This window comes from Micromys minutus, assembly GCF_963924665.1.
Source record: "Micromys minutus genome assembly, chromosome: 1".
NCBI classification, from domain to species: Eukaryota; Metazoa; Chordata; class Mammalia; order Rodentia; family Muridae; genus Micromys; species Micromys minutus.
The window spans coordinates 254449600-254470464 of record NC_137969.1 but is presented as its reverse complement, the minus strand read 5'-3'; the positions used below and the strand labels follow the sequence as shown (position 1 = coordinate 254470464).

The 20865-nt window shown below is 48.7% G+C and overlaps 1 protein-coding gene and 1 pseudogene across 3 annotated transcripts in view; one reads left to right on the top strand and one right to left on the bottom strand.

Annotated features, from left to right (window-relative positions):
- PACS2 (phosphofurin acidic cluster sorting protein 2) overlaps positions 1-8083 on the bottom strand; it is a 56868-nt gene extending 48785 nt beyond the window's left edge. For both annotated transcript variants that reach the window (XM_080934961.1, XM_080934962.1), the window contains exon 1: positions 7951-8083. In XM_080934961.1, the coding sequence (XP_080791087.1) occupies positions 7951-8069 (119 nt within the window). In that variant the 5' untranslated portion in view covers positions 8070-8083. The remainder of the gene's footprint in view (positions 1-7950) is intronic.
- The window catches only part of LOC308418039 (transmembrane protein 11, mitochondrial-like), a 444261-nt pseudogene that overhangs the window by 178008 nt on the left and 245388 nt on the right, over positions 1-20865 (top strand). The window lies entirely within an intron of this gene.

Sequence of the window (20865 nt, the reverse complement as noted above, 5' to 3'; positions counted from 1 at the left end):
CACAAAAGAAACATACAAAAGGACACGTCATCAGACAAGCTGTCACAACAAGGAGCTAACCACAAAGCCACCTCAACATACCTCCCTCCAGTGAGTCATGGCTTAATGACAGCAACACCATAGGCCACAGTCAGTCTACCAGGCCTCTGCCCCGAGGGAGATGCTGCCCCTGCAGCAAGCACCCGGCCCTGGGGATAAAGAGCACCTCGCGATTATCAGACCCTCCCAGAGGAAAGCCTCAGGATGTCTTCCCAATGCAGGGAGGAGGACCCCAGGTCTTGAGGTGCAAGAACAGAGGGAATGATAAGTCTAAAGCTACCAAGAATACCTTTCATCTCACCACTGGGAGGCAGACACAGGCAGGTCTCCGAGTTCAAAGCCAACCCAGTCTACAGAGCAAATTCTAGAAAAGCCAGAGAAACTTTGCCTTGAAACACACACATACACACACGGGCACTCGAGGTGGGGGGTGGGGGTGTGCAGGAACCAAGTAACGAAAAGAGGTGTGGTGGACATGCCTGTGATCTCAGCACCTGGGATGTGAGCATAGCAGCCTCAGAGGTTAAAGGTCATCCACAACTAGCTATGTAGTGAGTTATAAGCCAGCCTGAGATACATGAAGCCCTGTCTCAAAAAAAGAAAGAAGGGGGAAAAAAGAAGAAGAATTTGGAGCTGGAGAGATGGCTCAGTGGTTAAGAGCGCTGCTTGCTCTTCCAGAGGTCCTGAGTTCAATTCCCAGCAACCACATGGTGGCTCAACCATCTGTAATGGGATCTGATGCCCTCTGCTGGTGTGTCTGAAGACAGTGACAGTGTACTCATATACATAAATAAATCTTAAAAAAAGAAAAAGAATTGGCTTTTGCTGTTTTCAGAGTTGCGCTATTGAGCTGCATCAGTGGGTAAAGCTGCAAAGCCTGAGGACCTGCCCACCCCTCGTCCTGCAGGTTGGGAGGAGAAAATGACTCCTGCAAGCTGTCTTCTGATCTCCACACATGCACCAGCGTGCACTCTGACATACACACAACCATAAAAAGATGTCATTTAAAAAAAAAAAAAAAAAGAAGATGTAACAGGCAAACTGTACCACCCAAATCAAAGCCTCTCTTGCTATTCCCCATCCAAGTTATCATACAAACAAAAGAAGGTCACGGCACCTAGAGGGCATTCTAACTCTAAACTCGCATTTATATAATAATACACGCCAAAGATGAGCAGAACAAAGACTTATATAATAAGAGAAATAGGAAACATTTTTTCAGGTTATAGTTTAATTAACATCTGAAGTATTCCAAAAGCAAACAGATTTGAGGACTATAACCCATCAAGTTTGCCCCAGTGGGCACACAGAAAGCCATGCCCTCTCAGCTACCAGATACATACACCTCTGTCATGGACAAACCATGCATCACATCATGACCATAAAGTGACACAGCTGACCACATCATGAGCCATAAAGTGAATTCCAAAAGCACTTTAATGGCTTGGTGTCAGACTGACCACTTTCACAAATGTGGATTTAACAAACTAAAAAGGAGTAACAGAAAATGAGAAGATAGCAGGATTTAAAAAAGCATAAAAATAGGTGCTTGGATATTAAGACACTTAAATATATTACATAAGCTTAAACCAGGAATAACAAAAACACTGTAAATACTTTAATCTGAGAGATGTTGTCCATCAAAGCTTGTGAATGCACTAAAGCCTTACCTCAAAGAAAGTTTATACCTACAAATGGTTATAGCAAAGACAATCAGCTACGTGCTTAAGAAATTAGAACCGAGGTGCTAGGGCATAGCTTAGTAGTAGCTTGCCCGGCGTGCAGAGCCTTGGATCCTGTCCCCATCAGGAAGAAGAAAAGGAAGGCAGAGACGCTCAGAAACAATGAAGTAAGTCCAAGCACAAGTGGTGGGAAGCACAAGCCCCATGTTCCCTTTTAAAAGCCAGCAGACCCTTGGATGCGAGAGATCAGGAGTGCACACCACATGTACAAAAAATATTAAGAACTTGGGTTGAGGATTTAGCTCAGTGGTAGAGCGCTTGCCTAGCAAGTGAAAGGTCCTGGGTTCAGTCCTCAGCTCCAAACAAAAAAACAAAAAAACAACAACAACAATAATAATAATATTAAGAACTAAATGGAGCCAGGTGCAGTAGTGTACAATTCTTTTTTAGATTTATTTGTTTATTTATTTTATGTGCTCTGTCTACATGTACACCTGCAAGCCAGAAGAGGGCATGAGATCCTAGTATAGATGGTTGTGAGCCACCATGTGGTGTTGGGATTTGAACTCAGGACCTCCAGAATAGCAGTCAGTGCTCTAAACGGCTGAGCCATCTCTCCAGCCAGCAGTGTACATCTTTAATCCCAGTACTTGGGAAGCAGAGGCAGGCAGATCTCTGCTCTACAGAGTGAGTTCCAGACAAGGCAGGAAGACAGTGAAACCCTGAGAGCTGAAAGATTGAAAGGGAACATCAGTACACATCCCACTCAGGCAGAGAACAACAGAATGCTATAGACAATGCCACCTCAACACATCCGAAAAGTCTAGATGAAGGACAAGCATTCTCATAAACATACAGCTTTCCAGAATCAAAAGGGGGATGGGGGCTCTCTAAGTCAGAAGATAAACTTTGTACAGAGAAGATGGACACAGTGGTGCCCACCTGCAATCCCACGCTGGGGAAACTACCACAAGAGGATCTGCGCTCCGGGCCTGTATGGACTACATCGTAAGACTTTGTCTCAAAAAAAAGTGAGTTGCCTCAAATTACTTTACCTTGAGCCATGACACAGTCTAAAAGACTAACATACAAAAGCCGTCACAATATGATTATGCTGGGATTTTATTCCAAGGATAGTGCTGAATTTAATCCAAAAACTAAATAGACAAATACAACCTACATAACTCACCACACTACAAGACAAGGGGAACATCCAGAGGGGCTGGGGACAGCTCAGTAGACTGCCTGCCTAGTGCAAGTGAGGCCCAGGTTATAAAACAAAAAACACAAAGGGATGGACACACACACACACACACACACACACACACACACACACACACACACACACACACGGTTGGGGGTTGTTGTTTTAGTTTGGTTTTTGCTTTTTCCAGACATGATTTTTCCATGTAGCCCTGGCTGTCCTAGAACTCACTCTGTAGAGCAGGCTGGCCTTTGCCTCCTGAATGTTAAAATTAGAGGCAAGCGCCACTGTCTCCCCATTGGATGCCCACCAAAAATAAATTTTTATAAGTCTATGCCAGGGGGATGGGCAGACAGGAGGGCAACTTGCGGAGTATGTGTCCCGGGATGGAACTCGGGCTACTAAGCTTGACACCTCTACCTACTGAACCATCTGGCCATTGCAACTAAGGATGTTTTGGACGGTCATATTCAGCTACAATGGAATGGGCGCTCCGCTTTTCTGCTGTCTCTTCAGTGGCAGCAGGTCTCTCAATGATGGCAATGGTACCGAGGTTCATTTCTGTATCCCGACCGAGGTTCATTTCTGTATCCAGAAGGTTGAGACAAGAAGAGGACATGTGGGAACAGCCTGGGCTACGTAGCCAGGCAGTAGGGCACATGCCTTACTCTCTGAATTTGAGGCTAACCTGGTCTACAGACTGAGTTCCGGGACAGCCAGGGCTACCCAGAGAAGCCTTGTCTAAAAAAAAAAGAAAAGAAAAGAAAAAGTTAAAACAGCTGTTCAGGCAGGACCCAGACCAACCCATGTAAGCTGGGTGCCGGACACATAGCTCAGTGGAAGAACACTCCATTTTTATATATCTGTATCTGATCGGTACATGGAAAACCCCAGACACTACCCATCCCCAAGCAGAGTCTTAAGGAAAATTCACCACACAGTTCAAGACCACAGGGAGGGTGGAACAGTATGCCTTCACCTTAAGCTGGAGCAATGGCAGATGGCTTTCACTATGATGTCCACAATATGAACATTAAGGAATGAGTCTGACATGCACACATATGATTTGTCAGCAGAACCCACACATTCCTCAGGATGCATCACAGACCTCAGCAAGGCAAGAGAAGTTTGGAGCCATTCTGACAATCTCGTGCAGCTCGGCGCAGCTTACAAGATCACATGGGCATTTCACAGCCCATCTGGAGCCACAGTCACATTAACCCAGCTGCCCGCACAGCTCGACATAGAGAGCATTCACACTCTAAGTTTCTAAGACAGGACACAGAAGCAAATAAAACACGGCGCTCCACCAAAATCAAAACCCCTGCTCAGAGCTGCACACACATATCTGTGGTCCCAGCCGCTCAGGAAGCTGAGGCAGGAGAGTCTTTTGAGCTCAGGAGTAGCACAGTGAGACCAGACTCAAGTGAAATCACAAAGCGCACCCATGGAGAAGAGCGGAAACACTGCAGTGAGCAGCCACTTCCACTGCATGAAGGACACTTCAGCTCAATGAGGAAAACGGATCCTTCCCGGTAAGATCCAGGAGACAGTCTTCTCTCAGAAATGCAACAGCTCGTGCAAAAACTGGTAGGACCCATCTCCAAAGAGAGTCTAAGAAAAATTTACCACACTGCCCAGGACCACTGGGAGAGTGGGAGACTGGGCCTTCACCTTCAACTGCAGCTTTCTTATGAAATTGCACACACCATCCTCCCTCCACTGCTACTATCAGCCAGCCACACAGGTTCACAATGAGCCCTGTGACAATAGCAATCAAATGACAGCCCCAAGCTACAAAGAATCCAAAGTCTAATAATGTGGGTTCATTCTTATTCTTACAAGGGAGTACTATGTAACAAGAAAAAAGAAAGTCTCCTGACAAACAAACCAAAAAGCATGGGATGCATCAAAGAGCTCACTCCAACCACATGGCCCTCTGGGGAGATGACTGAGAACCCAGAGCTGGCAGCATTATGGAGAGCCAAAGAAGGACAGGCGCTTCTTTGTGGGATGACAAAAATGAGTGTGCCTTCCACAAACACACACCTACAATGGTGTGCATGCACAGATGGCTGTCCAGACACCAAGAGCACCACCTTTCCTCAAGTGAGCCAAAGACGAAGTCAGTGGTGGTAAGAACAGAGGCTGGTGAACATTAAGCAGGTGAACAGAGCTTGGAAATGTGTCAGCAAGTAAAAAATTCAAGTGGGAAGTACAGAGGCCCAAAGTGATATAAAGACCCTGCTGAGCAGTGGCTGTAACGGGCAAGGACCCCAGCAGCACGCACCAAGCAGTTGAGGAAAGGTGAAATCAGCAACATGGCTTCGTTACCACTGACTATCAGGAGCTGGGTCCTCCCTCCCACCAGCCCCAGGATGCCCAGTACCCAGCTCTCCACAGGACTGAGAGCTGACCTCCCAGGAAGGAAGGAGAACTGAAACTCAAGCAATGCCAAATGAGGAGGGTGGATACCACCCCCACCTCACCACCCTAGGCCAACCCTGAGGGATACATGCAATTAATTGAAAAGGGGCCTCTCAATAGTTTTAGATAGGAAAAGGTTACTATCCCCTATAGAAACTGCTGAGACCCAAGTAGGGAAAACGGAGAAAGAAACGTCGGCAAAGGACATGACTGAATTTCACTAACAAGGAAGTACAAATGGTCTAGATTCACAATCAGAGAAACTCAAACGAAAACCACACTACTTCACACCCACCAGCTTGGCAAGAATGTAAGACAGTGAGGATTCCCAACCTGATGCTGGGGCTGGAGCTGGCACAACTGTTTTGGGAAGTCACCAAATAGTAACACTAAGGGAACACACACACCCACACCCCTAAATCCTCCTACTTGAAAAAAACTCCATCAAGGCAGTCCTGCCTGGACAGGCATGCACACAGGAGATCCATATTGTCATCTTCTCCACGGTGACAATGGCAGAGTTGTAATCGGGCAAAACCTGACAACACCCCTCAGCAGAAGCCCAGGTGTCTTCTGAAGAGTCTACGCAGCAGTGGGGCATCAGCCCCAGCAGACATAGCTCAGGAAAGAACTGAAAACCAGCAGTGAAGACTGAAAACAACCAGGGAACACACTCCTGACCCTGTCTGCAGATAGTGCCCAAAGAACAGCACTACAGAGCAAGTGGCCAGAAGGTGAGTGCTGAGGGCGAGTGCTGGGTGCTGAGTACCTCACCTCTGGCAGCAGAGCAGGGAAAGACACAGGTCAGAGAACAGGCGGCACTGTCTGAGACCGCATGCTTTAACACACAGAACATCTGATCTACCTGACCAAGGTCCTCACCCCTCCAGAGAAAGCCTCTTACCTCTGTCCAGCCCAATGCCCAGAGCACCCCAACACCTGCGGCCGCTCACCCTAGAGTGTCATCTTTCCCTGTATGCAAGCCTGTCCTCAACCAGCCATCCCCGACCCCTGCCTTCTCGTGTGGAAAGAGGGTCTTCTAGGTTCTGCAAGAACAGAGACCAGAGCAGGCATGATGGAGCATGCCTATAATCCTCGTACACAGGAGGCAGAGGCAAGAGGCAAGAGTTCAAGGCCACCCTGGGCTATAAAACAAATTCAAGGCCATTCACGAATACAAAGCAAAACCCTGTCTCTCTCTCTTTTTTTTTTTTTGGCATGTGGCATGGCCCCTCTCCCCTTCCTTACCAGGTTCACGCTTTAGTCTTCCTGAGTGTGCTACCTGTCCCTGCAGTTCTGACTATAAAAGAAATTCAAGTGTGTGTTGGGGGTGTGGATCACAAGAGCATAGGAGTTCAAGAACAGTCTCAGCAACATAATGAGATTCAGTGATTTTTTTTTTTAAAGGAGGAAAGGGGGAATAGAAGAGGGAGTGGGTGGGGGTGAGAGAGATGGGGGAGGGGTGGGGGAAACCCTTGGCTCTCATTTAGGCAACTCAGAGGCTGCTAAAGGAATACATGGGCCAGTGTGAAGTGGGGTCTCAGGGCAATGATGTAGAGAGCCAGAATTAGAATGTGAGGGTCCAATACATCCCCCCCTCCCTGCCTTGGGGGCCTGGGAGATGCTCCCACTGAAGCAAATGCTGGTCCCCAGGTCTCAGATGCCCCACAGGTCTTGGAATTGTATTCAGATCCATCCTTCCCTTCCCAAAACCACAACCAGACCCTGAGGGCCTTGCACATTCTGAAAGGGCAAAGCCACTATCTAGTGGCCTCTGTACTCCAACACCACACTCAGGCCTGCTGGAAGTTCACGTGCAGTGAACTACCTCTCCTCCCCAGCACCTCTTTACTCAGACTCCCCCCTCCCTCCGGGGCACACTGTCCAAGTTCTATGCCTGGAAGACTCTTTGGTGATAAGCCCACTTTCCCTGTCTCCCCAAAGGAAAGCCTGGAGCGCCCTCAGCTTGGTGTCTAGAGTTCCTCTTTTCCCTCACTAGCTGAAGCTCCTGAGTAGGATCCAAGTCAAGAAATCACAAAAGTTTCAAGGTGGGCAGTAGAATAGGTCCACACACAGGGATGGGTGGCCACAGCGTCCGCCCAGTCGGTAAATCTTGTCTAACCGTTTCCATGAGGTGAGGAGGAGGAGGTCGCCTACCCAGGGGAGAGAGGCCAGGCTTGTGCAATGGCAAATTAACAGCTCCAAAGCAAAGAGTACAACGGTCTCGGGAGCTCTCACCACACCACCCGACGCAAGGCCGACAGGTGAAGGGAGCGCAGACCTCACCCGCAGGATAGATGGAGAGGCAACAGTGGTGTGTCCCGTAAGCCTCAGGCCCAGGCCTCTGGGGTGTGACAGTGCCGCTGCACGCGGGAGGAGAGCTGTGGCACTAGGCGAGAGCTCGACCGCCTGAGGTCCGCTGCGCAGCCCGGCCCGGGACGCAGGTGTCAAGGTGCGGGCAGAGCACTGGCCTGGCGAGCCACAGGCCCGCTGCCCCGCCCCGGCCCTCGCCTTGCAGTGGCCCGCGCGCGCTCGGGGGGCGCGGGGTCCCGGCCCGCGGGCAGGTGCGCGCGGACAAAGCGCAGCGCGGGGGCGTACCTGGGCACGCAGCTGGGGCTGGAGCCGTCCACCTCCCAGGTGGCAAACAGGTTCATGGGTACCGGAGTGTTGAGCGCTCCGGGCGCGCCGGGCAGGCCGAGGCGGCCCCGCTCGGCCATGGCGCCGGCCCCGCCGTCCCTCGGCGGCCAGGGGCTGCGCCGGGCCGCGGGAGCGCGGCGGGCGGGCGGGCCGGGCGCGCGGAGGGCGGCGGCGCGGTCACATGGCGCCGGCGGGCGGCGGGAGTCCGGCAGGCCCGCGGGCGGTGTCCAGGCTGCGCCCGCGCCCCGCCCCCTACCGCACCGCGCCGCCTATTGGCCGACAGGGCAGGGCTCGCGCGGCGCACCCAATCACCGCCTACCGGAAGTGAGGCGCGCGCCCCAGGGCGTCTCCGGCGCCCAGCCGCGGGAGCGAGCGCGCGCGGTTGCGCACAGGCTGTGCCCTCTCGGGGACTCAGGCTAGCGACGCGATGGCTTCGGGAGTGGCCAGGTTTACAAGCCCTCACGCTCCCTGCGGCAGACTTCGGGCCTAGGGACATACCCATGTGTACCCCGGTGACTCTTATCCCGTTTTCATCTTATGTGCCCCGACACAGGCCCCTAAGGCCTCCGGGCTCATACTCTGTAGGCCCCACCCACCCTTATTCCTTGAGGAGTTTCAGCCACCATCTGTCCTCTCTAGCTGCCCTGTGGAGCGACCTCCTCCCATCCAGCCTCCTCCTACGTTCAGCAGTGCTTATTTTTCAAGTTTTTCTCAAAACCATCACAACAAAATATTTGGTACAGGGTGCATTCTGCCTTGTTCACAGTGAACTTGGGCCAATAGGAGGGGCGAGTGGACGGATCAGACTGCTGGGCCCGACAGGCAGGGGATTCCAGGCATGGCCTTGGGAAGGCGGGCTAGGCTCTGGGGCTCAGGAAGAGGCTCAAAGAGGCAGATGTCCCTCCCCCTCCTTTTGGCTGTCTTTGGTCAAAGTCAACACATTTAGGAAAAAGCGTTTCTGGCATGGCTTGTTTCTTTGTATCCACCGCCTTTCTCCCTCGAGGTTCCAATGTCTTATTATCTACCAGTAAGTTTATTGAAACAATTCTAACTCAAACCAATCTGACCTGGCTGTCCCTCCTTGCCCTTCAGGTTTACCCCCCTAGTCCTGCTTTCTGCATTTCTTCCCAGGAAGGTTTTATGGGGGTGGTTTCCCTCTCTGCTACGACACCCCACCCCCTGCCAACTCCATTTGGAGCGCCTCTGCCAGAGGCAGCCTCCTGCTATAACTCCAGGATGGGAGCTGCAAACAGCTGCAGCTGTTTAAAGCCAGAGACCGGCTTTGAAGAGAACAAGGGGACCTGTGTTTTCCTCCTGTTCCTCACTCATTGGGGGTGGTAAAACAAAGTCCAGAGGGTCTGTCAGTCTGTGGCCAGCTGAGATGAATATTGTCTGACATTGCAGCCCTATTGGGGCCAGTAGTGAGGCTTGTACCTAGGAAACCGGAGGCTGTGTTCACTGAGCTTCATCAGCCTTGGTGGACAGGGTGCCTTTGATTGGAGGCAAAGGACAAGCATCCACTGACCTCAGCAATTGGCATACAGCGCTGGGGACAGACCCAGGGTGCATTCGCAGGCAGAAGAATGGGCTTCCTGATGAGCTGTGTCTGTGTGCGCCAGGCAGGCATTGCAGCTCGGACCAAGGGGAAATGAGAGTGACCAAGCTGTGCAACATGGGGCTTGGCACCAGTGGCCTTGGTAGAGCTGTGCCATCTTGTACTAGACACCATTGTAAGTTCTCAATGAATGTGATATATATCTGCCCATTCTCACTTTAAATGGGAGAAAAGTGAGGTACATGTCATTCTACACGCTCGCGCGCGCGCGCGCGCGCGCGCGTGTGTGTGTGTGTGTGTGTGTGTGTGTGTGTGTCTGTTAAGGTAGGTCATGGGTCATTCAGTGTTTTCTGAATGAGTAGATAGCAATCTAAATCTATTTCACCAACCCTGTTATTTGGATCTTTGGTCTCAGTATTTGAAAATACTGCTGTCTCCAGTCTCCTTTTGTAAACTGTAGGTCCCGCTACAACTTCCTTGAAAGCTGGAAAAGGCGTCTTCCTGTGGACGAGGTATGACGTGACTCCTACCTTTCCACATTTGTAGTGTTTCTACAGCTTTTCCTTTAAGATGGGAACTTAGTTCAGGATGAGCCTCTGTGGAACCAGGGTGACTGGGGAGAGGGCCCAAGGAGGGGACCTTCAGAGCCCTGTAGTCCCAAGTCAGGACACATGAACCACTGTTAAGACCTGACAACAAGCTGCCTACTCAGCAGCAGGCATTTGTTTGTTGTAATTACATTTTGGACTCCAGAAAAGACCTCCTCCGGCAATGGCAGGAAGTAGAGGTTTTAGCCACTTCCTGCAGGCCCACAGATTTTGACTGGGTTTCCCTGTGCCTGCACATTGGGGATCTGCTCCATGCACGCCTTGGGAACTACCAAGCGATCTGTTTAGCCTGAGTTAAACGCTGTGAGCCCGGCATGAGGATGTGATACAGCTGTGTAGGCATGCTGTCAGAGTCCGGCTCGTCAGAGCTCAGGGACCTTGCCATGTGTCTAAGACACAGGAGCCACAGGGACTCCTGGCCTCTGACCATGCAAGGGGCACACCAGCCTCATGTGCATGTATTTAGTGAACGAGCTCTGGCGGACACTAAGCACTGCGCCGTTCTCAGGTCCCTCCTCTGCACTGTTAACTTTGGGCTCCAGTCCATCTGATGAATTGCCAAGACCCCGGGTGACTTGTGGTTCTGTGTTAACGTAGTTCATATTCTATGTCCCTGTCAGCCTTACTGTGGCAGAAGAGGGGTTTCAGACTCAGCTCTGGCCTGTACAGCTGAGGCACTATCAAGGAGACAGAAACAGAAATTTCAGACATGGAAGATGCACTGGTCACGTGGAGTGTGGGTCACGCATGCCTACTTTGTGTCCGGGAACCCAGGTAACCTTCAGAAGCCAAGTGGTGGGCAGCAGGAGGCTGTGAACAGCAAGGATCATGGCAGAGTATCAGACCCTGGTCTTTCTGAGCTGAACACAGGTTTGCACACAAGGTCTGCAAAAGTGAACCAGGGCTGTAGATGTTATCGAGGGAACTGGGCTTCTCTTGCAATGTCCTTATTCTCACTGGTCAAAGAATCCAGAAAGAAACTCAAAAACAATTTTATTATCATTTAATAGAAAATATAGTACAGGTTAGATAAAAATCCTGACAGCTACCAGGAAGACATGGGAAAGGCATGCCTTTTAAGTTAGACATGGAGTAGAAATACTTTACCAAGACAAGAAAGAAGATGGCTGGAAGAAAGACTCAGCTGTGGCTGGAGAGATGGCTCAGTGGTTAAGAGCACTGACTGCTCTTCCAGAGGTCCAGAGTTCTATTCCCAGCAACCACATATATATAATATATATATATATATATATTAAAAGGAAAAGAAAGACTCAGCTGTAAGGGTGCTTGCTGCTCTCGCACAGGACAGGAGTTTGGTTCCCAACATCCATGTCTGGCTCTATTGTGGTCCAACACTGTCTCCTTGCCTCTGCACACACACGTGCACACACAAAATGAAATTAACTTTAAAAAAGGAGAAAAGGAACCCCGACGATAGAAATGAACGAGTGAGCAAAGACGACGCGGCCACGCATCGTCCGTCCATCCACGGCAACCACTCTGTTCTCTGCTCTGGGCTGCATTTTATAGCTTCGTTTCATGCGCCGTGCCTTAGGTTAGGCCAGGTAAGGAAAGGGTACCAGCCTTCCTCCATGGCCTCTGCCATGTTTTCCTGTTGTTTTCTGCTTGTCTGTTTGTTCTTGACACAGAGTTTCTCTATGTAGCCCTGGCTGTCCTGAACTCTCTATGTAAACTAAGCAGGCCTGAAATTGGCAGAGATCAGTCGGCCTCTGCCTCATGAGTGCCAGGATTAAGGGCCTGTGCCTCCATGCTGAGCCCATCTGTTAATCTCTTTTTTAAGGATTTCTTTTTTATATATCTTTATTTTTATCTATATGTCTTCATGTATATATAAATAACTTTTATAATACATAATAACATATATATTAATTATAGCTGTCTCCAGACACACCATAAGAGGGCATCAGGTCCCATTACAGATGGTTGTGAGCCATGTGGTTGCTGGGATTTGAACTCAGGACCTCTGGAAGAGCAGTCAGTGCTCTAACCACTGAACTGTCTCTTCATACTGCCCCAGACCCCAATCTGTTAATCTTAATGTGGCTTTTAAGGCCCCATTCTCCCACTGAATAGTTTGGGCCATGAATGAGCTGCTTGGAATTGGAGGACTGTCCTTTGGAAACCATAGAGGTGAGAAGTTCACAGGCGCCTGCCGTATCTATACATTTTCTGGTTCGTTTTATGTCTGACCTAGTTAGGCAGGAACCTGAGCATCATGAACCAATTTGATCAATGGAGTCTTCCATGTGGATTCCCTGCTGGGTGACTGGCATGGAGCAGGGCCTAAACCACTAAGACTGACTGTTCCCAGAACTACTACCAGAAGTGCCCATTGAGTGTCTCCAAGACCTGACAGGGCCCTGGAGTTGCAAGGTTCAGAGATGCACTCACTGACTCATTCAGTAAGTTCTTCTCAACCTGGTGACGAATCCTGAAGATGCAGGAATGGGCTGCTTGCCCTAGAGGGGTTGGTATTCTTCAGGAGCTGGGACAGAGTTCTAGGGTTATACTGTCAGGTACTGTGCAGGGAGCAGGAAGGTGGAAAGTCATGGAGGAGTTTTAAGTGAGCCCAAGAACTGTGTGGAATCACCATACAGTACTAGCAGGGTCTGGAACGTCCAGTGTCCCTAAAGATTTATATCAGGCCCCCCTTTGCCCTAGCCGCTCTCTCTTTTTTCCTCTTTTATTTGTGATGTTAATTAAATCTAGGCTTCATACATACAACCCTAGCAGATCTTAAGCTACACATTATTCTCGGGTAGCTGCAGTCCAGGGGGCTGGTTACTTTTGGATTACTGAAAGGCCTGGGTGAGACTCAGAGTGAAAACCCAGCAGAAGCAGGGCAGTGGTGTGCATGCCTTTAATGCCAGCACTCAGGAGGCAGGGAGGGCAGATCTTGAGTTTGAGACCAGCCTAGTATACAGAGTGAGTTCCAGGGCTACACAGAGAAAAACCTTGTCTTAAAAGCAAAGAAGAAGAGGAGGAGGAGCAGAGGAGGAGGAGGAGAAGAGTAAATGAAAGAAAGAAGGAGAAGGAAAAGGCCTGGTTCTGTGTGCTGCCCTTTGGCTTATGAGCACACTGCCAGACAGACCCAAGGTCATAGGGGTGGTAGTTTGTTCTCCGTGCTTCCATGCAGGCCCTTTGGGAATTTCTGCATTTAGATCCTGTGATCTTTATGATGTATTGCTTTCTTTTGAGGGTGCACAATAGGTAATCGTTTTGCTGGTGAACAATAGGTAATAATAGTTCCTGAACCCACATGAAGACTGGGGGAGGAAAGTGCAGTCTGCCCTAGGTATAGGCAGCCAAGAGTGAACTGAAAGGAACCAGGAGGGAACAAAAGCCCCCGGCCCCACCCACCACACAGGTATCCTTTCCAGTCTTCCTCCTCCTTTCCTTCCCCAAGTCTATCAATGCCTCACTCTGTAGCTAGTCTGGCCTAGACTTAAAATTCTCTGTCCCCATTTCCCCCTCCCGTACACTACTGGGATTACAGTAAAACCGTGCTGCTGTGCTGGTTTTCACCTTCTATGTCTACAAGTGCATGTACTTTTGCTTCTCTTTTGAAATCTAGATTGGGGTCTACATATTATATTTGCCACTTGCTGGGATACCACAAACTCAAATCCTTAATGTTTTCTGGAGTACACCCACATCCCACAATCTGGACAAACCATAACCAACTAACTCTGCCCTCTGTGTGTGGGCATTTAGACTAGCATCATGTTCCTGCTACATTAGCCTATGCCATTAAAATCTTTAAAACAGAAAAGGAGACAATGTTGCCATTATGGGCAGAATTTAATAAGCCAATGAAATGCAAGGGGAACACCTGGAAAAATGACTAAACTAGTCCAAGTAAACAGCATTCAGAGTCATAAGATAGAGAGGAGGAGTCACTGCCCCGAAACCACAAACAATAAAACAAACGCTTAGCATAGTATGTCATAAGTCAAGCTGCCATATAAGAAAATGCCTTATGAGCTGAAGAAGTTGCTGAGTGGTTAATAGCACTGGTTGCTCTTGCAGAGGACCTGGGTTCAATTCCCAGAACCCACAAAGCATCTATCTGCAACTGTAGTTTAGGGAATCAGACAACCTCTTCTGGACTCTGTAGATAACAGACATAAATGTGGTATATAAACATACATGCAGACAAAACACCCATATACATTAAGTTCTCTGTCTCTGTCTCTCTATGTCTCTCCCTGTCTCTCTGTCTCTCTTGTGTTTGTTTGCTTTTGTTGGTTGTTGTTGTTTTGTTTTGTTTTCTGGCACAGGATTCCTCCATGTAACCGTCTCTGTCTAAGAACTCACTCTGGAGACCAGGCTAGCCTCAAACCCAGAGCTCTACCTGCCTCTTCCTCCTGAGCACTGGGATTAAAGGTGCGCACCACCACTGCCCAGCAAGTTTTCTCAAAAAGGTTAAGAACATACCACAGCTGGTTGATAGTAGAAATATGCTGCCCACAGTGCTGGAGGCTGAGGTGTCCAAGATCAAAGAGGCTCCTTCCTGGTCCATAGAACTTTCCATTGAGTTTTCCCATGTTGATGTGAAAAACCAGCCTTTCAGTGCCTCTCCTATGAGCATTCACTGGTCCCAGCCATGAGGACTCCTAGTGGCCCCACCCCCCAGTACCATCTCTCTAGGGGTTAGAGGTCTATATGAATTTGGGAGACATCAGCATCCACATATCAGAAACAGGTAGTGGGCTCTAGGGTCTATCTTCCACAGGAATAAGAACAGAGCTTCCAACTTGGCTTGAGTACCTCTGGAAGGGAAATCAGCTTCCCTGGCTTTTCTCAGGCATCTGCAGAGAGCCTGTGGATAGGTTCCAAAGGATACTGGAGTACGTAAGAAACAACACCCACCATGTTTTCTGTAGGGGGCTGAGCGAGCACTCAGCACTCCCAAGCACCCTGTAGAACTACACAGGGCAGCAGAAAAGTTTGATGATGTTTGATGACATTTGATGACATGGGACGTTCACCTAGAAGAATGGCAATGCCATGGCACCTGTTGAAACTGCCTCAACTCTTGAACTCTGCATAGCCAGTGTTCTCTGGAGGAACATAACCGTCGGATAAGCCACACACAAGCATGCACACATGCACGCGTGCATGCACACACACAAGCAAGCATAAGAGGTTAAGTCAGCTTAAAATAGCAGCACTAGCAGAGTCATGGCTGAGAGCTGAGAACCAGGTAGTTATTGTTCCTGAGGATGGGCGCTTTGGCAGCAGCATTTCCACAATGGCTGTCTCTCACTGGGGGACAGCCAGACAACCTGTATTCACTCTACATGGTGGGTATCTCATCAACCCCAGTCCCTAGTCTAAGATGAAAGCTTGTTCTGCATCAGAGAGAGAACCTGCAGCAGCCACAACAGGGTAGATTAACTCAGCTGCATGAGGGATGGCCAGGGGGGGCAAGCCAGGTGACCTACCTTCCTTCTGAAGCGTCCTTTGTATCTGGGCTGTCGATAGAAGGTGCCTCCCACACGGGTCTTCCCACATCAATCAAAACAATCAGGACAGTTCTTCCCATGAGGCTCCCAAGTTTGTGTCAAATTGACATTAAAAACAACTATAATACAACCTCCGGCCCCTCAGCATGAGCTAAGATGCTAAAACTTAGGTGCTAGAGCTAAGAGAGGCTAGAACCTGGCCATAGTTGCTCTCTGAGAGGCTAGCAATAACATGCCATTTCTACAAGTACACTGGGGAAAAGAAGAGCCTCTTCCAATGTGTCTGGTAGGATGCCGGTAACTAAAACCTTAAGATCTGAGAACTGACTTTGAAAGAACCTGCTGACTAAGCATCCCATGGTTGTTAGTGAGACCCTGTCTCAAAAACAAACAAAAAACATTGAAAATAGAAAAGTTAAGCCTATTTGGCTTTTTTTAAAAAAAGCAAATATGTATGTGCAAGTATATGAAAATATCTTTCAGTCTGTGATTTTATGTGCCAAATACATTTTTTTCTCAAAAATACTGACACTCAGGAATTCAAGCTGCCATAAGGAAATGTCATAAACTGTTCTAAGTGCTGAGAGATTTTACCTCTGTGCTCCTAATGCAGTCAGCTCTATTGCTTTCCCTTTATCTTCTTTCAGAGTTTTTAACTCCAGTAAAGAAGACTGACACAGGAAATAAGGATGTTCTGAGTCAAGCCAGCTGTGGAATTGTGCTGCATACCTTTAATCCCAGCACTCCAGAAGCAGAGGCATTCAGAACTCTGTGAGTTCGAGGCCAGCCTGGTCTATAGAGCAAGTTCCAAGCCAGCCAGGGTTACAACATGAGGATCTGTCTCAGAAAAGTTTGTTTTGTGTCAGATAAGTCAAGATAGACTGTGGCTAGGTGGCAGGGGTGAGCCAGGTACCCTGGAAAAATAAACAAAGGGCAGCCCCAGCATGTCCCCCATATCAGCTAAGTGCCATCACGATGGAGATATACATTCATTTAGTAGGTAATATCCCTACAACCCTGGGAAGCCATACTTGTCTGTAGGACAATAGAAAATGCAAATGTCAAAATATTTACAAAGGAGAAAATGGGCTTTTGTTTTGTCAGTCAAGATGCCCATTTCAATTACCCAAAGGCCAGCCTGCTATCATGATCTCAGAGGCGGGCGCCCCCTCCTGGGCTACTCTGCTCAGAAGTGTGAACTCCCTCACCCTGCACCTTAGGATGGCAGAGCTGCCCCCTTCTGGTTGGCAGCTACCTTTGGGCATTTGCACTGGGTCTGAGGCATTGCAGGTGTGTGTGGTGTCAAAGGGAGGAGAGCTTGTGGAAGGGTATGTCTGGTAACTGGGAAATGATAGATCAGCCATGACATATTTACCCACTGGACATGCAAAGGAGCTCTCAGTGTTGTTCTCCAGGAACATTCGTGGCATGAATAGCCAGGAATTAAATCTGGCGAACGGCATGACCGAGGACCCTTTGGGTTTACGTTGTAATGCTCTATACTCCTTGTGTTTCTCGAAGTAGAAATAATGATACTATGATCAACTACGTAGGTAAAATATGGGAAATACCAGGGTCTTAACAGCATACAGAGGACAGCCGATGGAAGCCATAAAATTCACAACACCACAGACAACACATAGGTGTCCAATCCTGTTTCATCAGAGTCAGTGAGAGGATAACTTTGCTGTAGGGACATTTTAATTTTCTAAAGTTTCATTGTCAAGGAAAATGACTCTTCCGATCTGAAAGCAACAATTTATTGCTTCTTGTAAGAGGGTCATATGTACCCTGGCTCTCCAACTCTGTACGTAGCTGAGGCAGGATTTAAGCCCGTGATCCTCTCAGTTGCTGGGATTACAGTGCTGAGCCAGTATTTCTACTTGACGCTGTTACATTGAGCATTGGGATTTAACGGAAATTGGGGACTTTCAGATTATCAGGGACCAGATGGAGTAGACTTTCAGTGCCAGGCTGAAACCTGGAGCAAGCAGAAACGTGGGAGAGAGTCTGGAGTAAAAGGGCCTAAAAGCCTTTTAAAGGGGATGCATTAGATCACGTAGTGTCAGGCAATTCAGAGAAGGGGAAAGAAAAAAGGGAGGTGCAGGGAGCAAGAAAGAGCCACCAGGCAAAGAGACGGCAGGAGAGGTTGTCTCCCTTTTCCCTGGAGTGTGCCCAGGTGGGCAGAGATATTTAGCAGGGATATGGTAAACTGGGGGAGGATGGGTGAGAGCAGTAAAGACATCAAGTCATCTGTGCCTTTGGGATGTAGAAAAACTCATTTTAATTACGCTATCGAAGGGACCCCTGAGGCAGACCACGTGTAATCTTTCCCAGCTCACTCAGACAGGTCACTACAGTAACAAGGCATGCACTGCAGACACCTGAGGGGCCACTTCCCTCTCCCACTGACATCAAGGAAGTGCTCAGGTGCATTCACCCAGGGTGATCACTCCATCCACAGGAACCTCGTGTTTATGTCTGATTTAAATCCCGAAGTCGGCTGGATGTTTGAGAAATAGGTTCATAGGTGCACTGATGGCCATAGAACCACTGAGGCACCAAAACACATCACCTCGTGCTGGTCTGTTAGTGCTCTCTGGACTCCCGCAAGACCTGAGCAGCCCACTGTGAACTGCTCCCCCTCCCGTTCGTGTTTAGAGAGGTGGCCTTTAAAGAGGTGATTATGGTAGCATGGAGCCATTAGGGAAGTAATCTACTATACTATGGCTGTGTCCTCAAAAGAACTGGAGATGAACACAGACACACACACACACACACACACACTCACACACACAGTACCTTTTGAGGCAGAAGAAGGCAAGAGGCCTCAGGAGCAACGACTTTGCTCACACCAGCCTTTAGACCACAAGAGAAAAACATTTTTTTTTATTGAACAACCTTATTTTAAAAAACAAAAAACAAAGATAAATGTATAAATTTTAAGCATCTTTGCATGAAAGTATACAAATACATTTTTGTCAGTGCTTGGCTTTTTTTTTTAAAGGTTTGATAGTGTGCATTAAGATCTTACTAGTTACAATGAGCATAAAGTGCATGTAAAACGGGATGTAACCTGGAATTAGTCAAAGTTTTCTTGGTGTGTAAGGAGAAAAACATGTTTTTAAGGTTTTTTAATTTTTTTTTAATGTATACAGTATTCTGTTTATATAGGTGCACGCCAGAAGAGGGCACCAAATCTCACTATAGGGAATTGAACTCAGGACCTCTGAAAGAACAGCCAATGCACTTAACCTCCAAGCCATCTCATCTCTCTTGTCCCAAGAGTAGAAAAATTTAAGCCACCGAATTTGGGGCACTTTGTTCTGGTAGCTCTAGCAAACAAATACACTCTGTACACATTTTATTGGAATGGAAAAAGAACTGAACTTAAGGAAATGTGTGTGCTGGACTGTTCTGTGGGAAGACTATGCAAGGCTAATGAGTGGCTCGGAGGACGGAGTGTGGAGGTGGGGGTTGGGCAAAGCAGTGTATAGATCCACTCGGAAGGCAGAGGGGTTTAACAGAGGCACGCTCTCCGTTATGAAGCATTTGGAGGTACTTCCTGCTGAAGTACAGTAACCCCGGCTCTGAGCTGTTTTCTCTCTACACGATGTCATTTTCACAAGTCATGCCCTCACCTTTTCATGTCTATTCCCTGTGCAGCAAGATAATCCTGCTTTTTAAGACCCAGACAGGGTGAGCCTTTTAAACACGATAAAGGAGCTGGGAATCCCCAGCCTCTCCAAAGAAGATAGGGCTCGACCTGGTTCCTGTGTAGGAGCTGGAGAATGGCAGCTGCTCCCTTCTTAGTCCTTGCCTTGTTGTAATGTATGCTGGGGTCACTGAGAAGAAGACACAAGGCTCAGGGGCATCTGTGTCCTACATCTGTGTGGACCGTGGGATTCCTGCCCACGGTTATCTCCTAAAGACGCCAACTTTATAGGGAACCAGGTGCTCCTGTGGGTGCCTCACTCTGGTCTTCTAGAGTATTGCTTTGCTTGTTTTTCCTGAGACAGGGTCTCTCTAAGTACCATTGGCTGTCCTGAATCCTTTGAAGCATTCAAGGTGGAGCTGATTTGGGATCCCTTGGGATGGCTCCAGAGCACAGGACCTGTGCAGCACTCCAGAGCCTTCGAATCCTTCATTTGCTGTTTTGACTTTAAAACGTGTTGTGTGCATGATGATGAGAGGGCGCACGTGTGGAAGCCAAAGGACAACTTTGTAAATTCTCTCAGTCCACCTTTGTCCTTGGGATCGAACTCAAGGCAGTCAGATTTGCTTGCCGAGCAATCTCACCAACCCTTCCTTTACTACGTTTTGAGGAGAGTTCTTCCAGGTTCTGTTTGTTTGTTTGTTAGTCTGTGACAGGGTTAATCTGTGTATAACTGTGGATAGGCTGGCCTCCAAGTCACGGAGATCCACCTGCCCCTGCCTCCGGAGTGTTGGCACTAAAGCTGTGCACCAACACAATTGTCTTCTTCCAAGTTGTTCTTTTTTTTTTTTTTTTTTTAATTTTTGCAAGCTGATCAGAAGCTTGCATATTTATAATGCTTCCTCAAGAAAGGATGCTTTGTTATTTCAGTTCGAGCTCCTGTGGCGTCCTGCAGTCGAATTTTGGAATTTCTTACCTGTAGTAGTGCTCAAGATGCGCTAAACTTCTCAAGGACTGACGGGTATGGCTGAGATTGTGACAGATTCAGAGGGTTATGTGAATGCTCCACTTTACCCAGAGCTCACCACCCTACCCAGACCCGTTATTGCCAGGAAATAGGGAATCCTGCCGAGAACCCAGCGTTGAGAGGACCAAGTGTTCACCCTGGGACTGAGCGGGGTGGGGGGTGGGGACGGGACTTGGGGGGAGGGCTGCAACACAGTCTGGGAGAGAGCATTCCCAGGTCCCTCTCAAACCTGGGCCCCACCAGCAGCAGTCCTGGATCCTTCCCTAGGGCGTGCCAATTCCCCAGGTTCCTTCACTATGTCCAGCCTCCAAGCCTCTCCCAAAGCCTATTGTGCCAATCAGTGCAAGCCGCACCGTAACCCTGGGCCAGGACTTGGTTGCACTCAAGTTACGGCCCACAAGCACGTCCCACTACTTTTGTTTCCAGATTCCTCTCACAGACAATCGGCTCTCCTTGGGCTCCACGCACAGCACTTTTTTTTTTTTTTTTTTTTTTTTTTTTTTGTCTCGGCCCCGCCTCCAGGCTCCTCCCATACCTCTTGG